Source organism: Eimeria mitis, genomic scaffold, assembly GCF_000499745.2.
Source record: "Eimeria mitis Houghton genomic scaffold, Emh_scaff969, whole genome shotgun sequence".
NCBI classification, from domain to species: domain Eukaryota; phylum Apicomplexa; class Conoidasida; order Eucoccidiorida; family Eimeriidae; genus Eimeria; species Eimeria mitis.
In genome coordinates this window covers 1-985 of record NW_013577140.1, presented here as the reverse complement: position 1 = coordinate 985, position 985 = coordinate 1, and the positions used below count along the sequence as shown (strand labels likewise).

Sequence of the window (985 nt, the reverse complement as noted above, 5' to 3'; positions counted from 1 at the left end):
TTAGGGTTTAGGGTTTAGGGTTTGCCACGATGCTGGCCAAACCCAAACGTAGAGACAAACACAGAGAGGGCCCCCCCCCTGATTCTGCTGCTGTTTCTTCTTCTTCTTTGCCTGACCAGGAGGTACCCTTGGGGGCCCCCGGGGGGCCCCCCCCGGGGGCCCCCCTAGACGATGGGGGCCCCCGCAGCAGCAGGAGGCGCAGCAGGAGGCTGCGAGACCGCAGCCCCCCAGACTACTCAGCTGACGAGATATTGGCCCTTGTTGCACCCCAGCAGCAGCAGCAGCAGCAGCAGCAGCAGCAGCAGCAGCAGCAGCAGCAGCAGCAGCAGCAGCGACAGAAGAAGAGGGGGGCCTCAAAAGGGCAAACCTCATCAAAGCCTTCAGCTCGTCGCCTACGCAGAGAAGAGATGAGAGAGGGGGGCCCCCACAGCCGCTCCTGGGGGCCCCCCCTCTCCCTCAGCAGCAGCGGGCAGATCGAGGGGGCCCCCCAGGGGCCCCTGCAGGGGGCCCCCCCTCATCAGGGGCCCCATCAGGGGGGCCCCCCTCTACCCGGTGGCTCTGCAGCTTCTTCTTCGTCTTCTCTTCGGGGTATAGGTGTACCCTCTGGCTCAGCAGCAGCAGCAGCAACAGCAGCAGCAGCAGCAGCAACAGCAGCAGCCGCAACAACAGCAGCAGATGAGGCTTGCGTGCTGGTGCCTCTCAACCAGGCTAGGGCCCTTCTAGCTTGTGCATCTCCTGCTGCAGTTCAGTTTGCTGCTGCAGCAGCAGCAGCAGCAGCAGCAGCAAACCCGTACCCCCATGAACCCCGCCAGGAGGCCTTCTCCTCAGATAGCAGGGGGGCCCCCTGGGGGGCCCCCCCACATAAAATAGATGCAGCAACACCAGGAGAGGGGCCCCCCCTGCATGCAGCACAGGCTCAGGGTCTGGGTATGGGGCCCCCCTATCGATCTACACATCCTTATAGGTAAACCCTTGTCTTTGTCTT

The 985-nt window shown here is 63.7% G+C and overlaps 1 protein-coding gene across 1 annotated transcript; it reads left to right on the top strand.

Moving 5' to 3' along the window:
- Window positions 1-29: 29 nt before the first annotated feature.
- On the top strand, window positions 30-968 carry EMH_0026330 (uncharacterized protein; the record flags this gene model as incomplete). Its single annotated transcript, XM_013502600.1, has 1 exon — window positions 30-968. One exon carries the CDS (start codon window positions 30-32, stop codon window positions 966-968), a length of 939 nt encoding a protein of 312 aa, XP_013358054.1.
- Window positions 969-985: the final 17 nt, after the last annotated feature.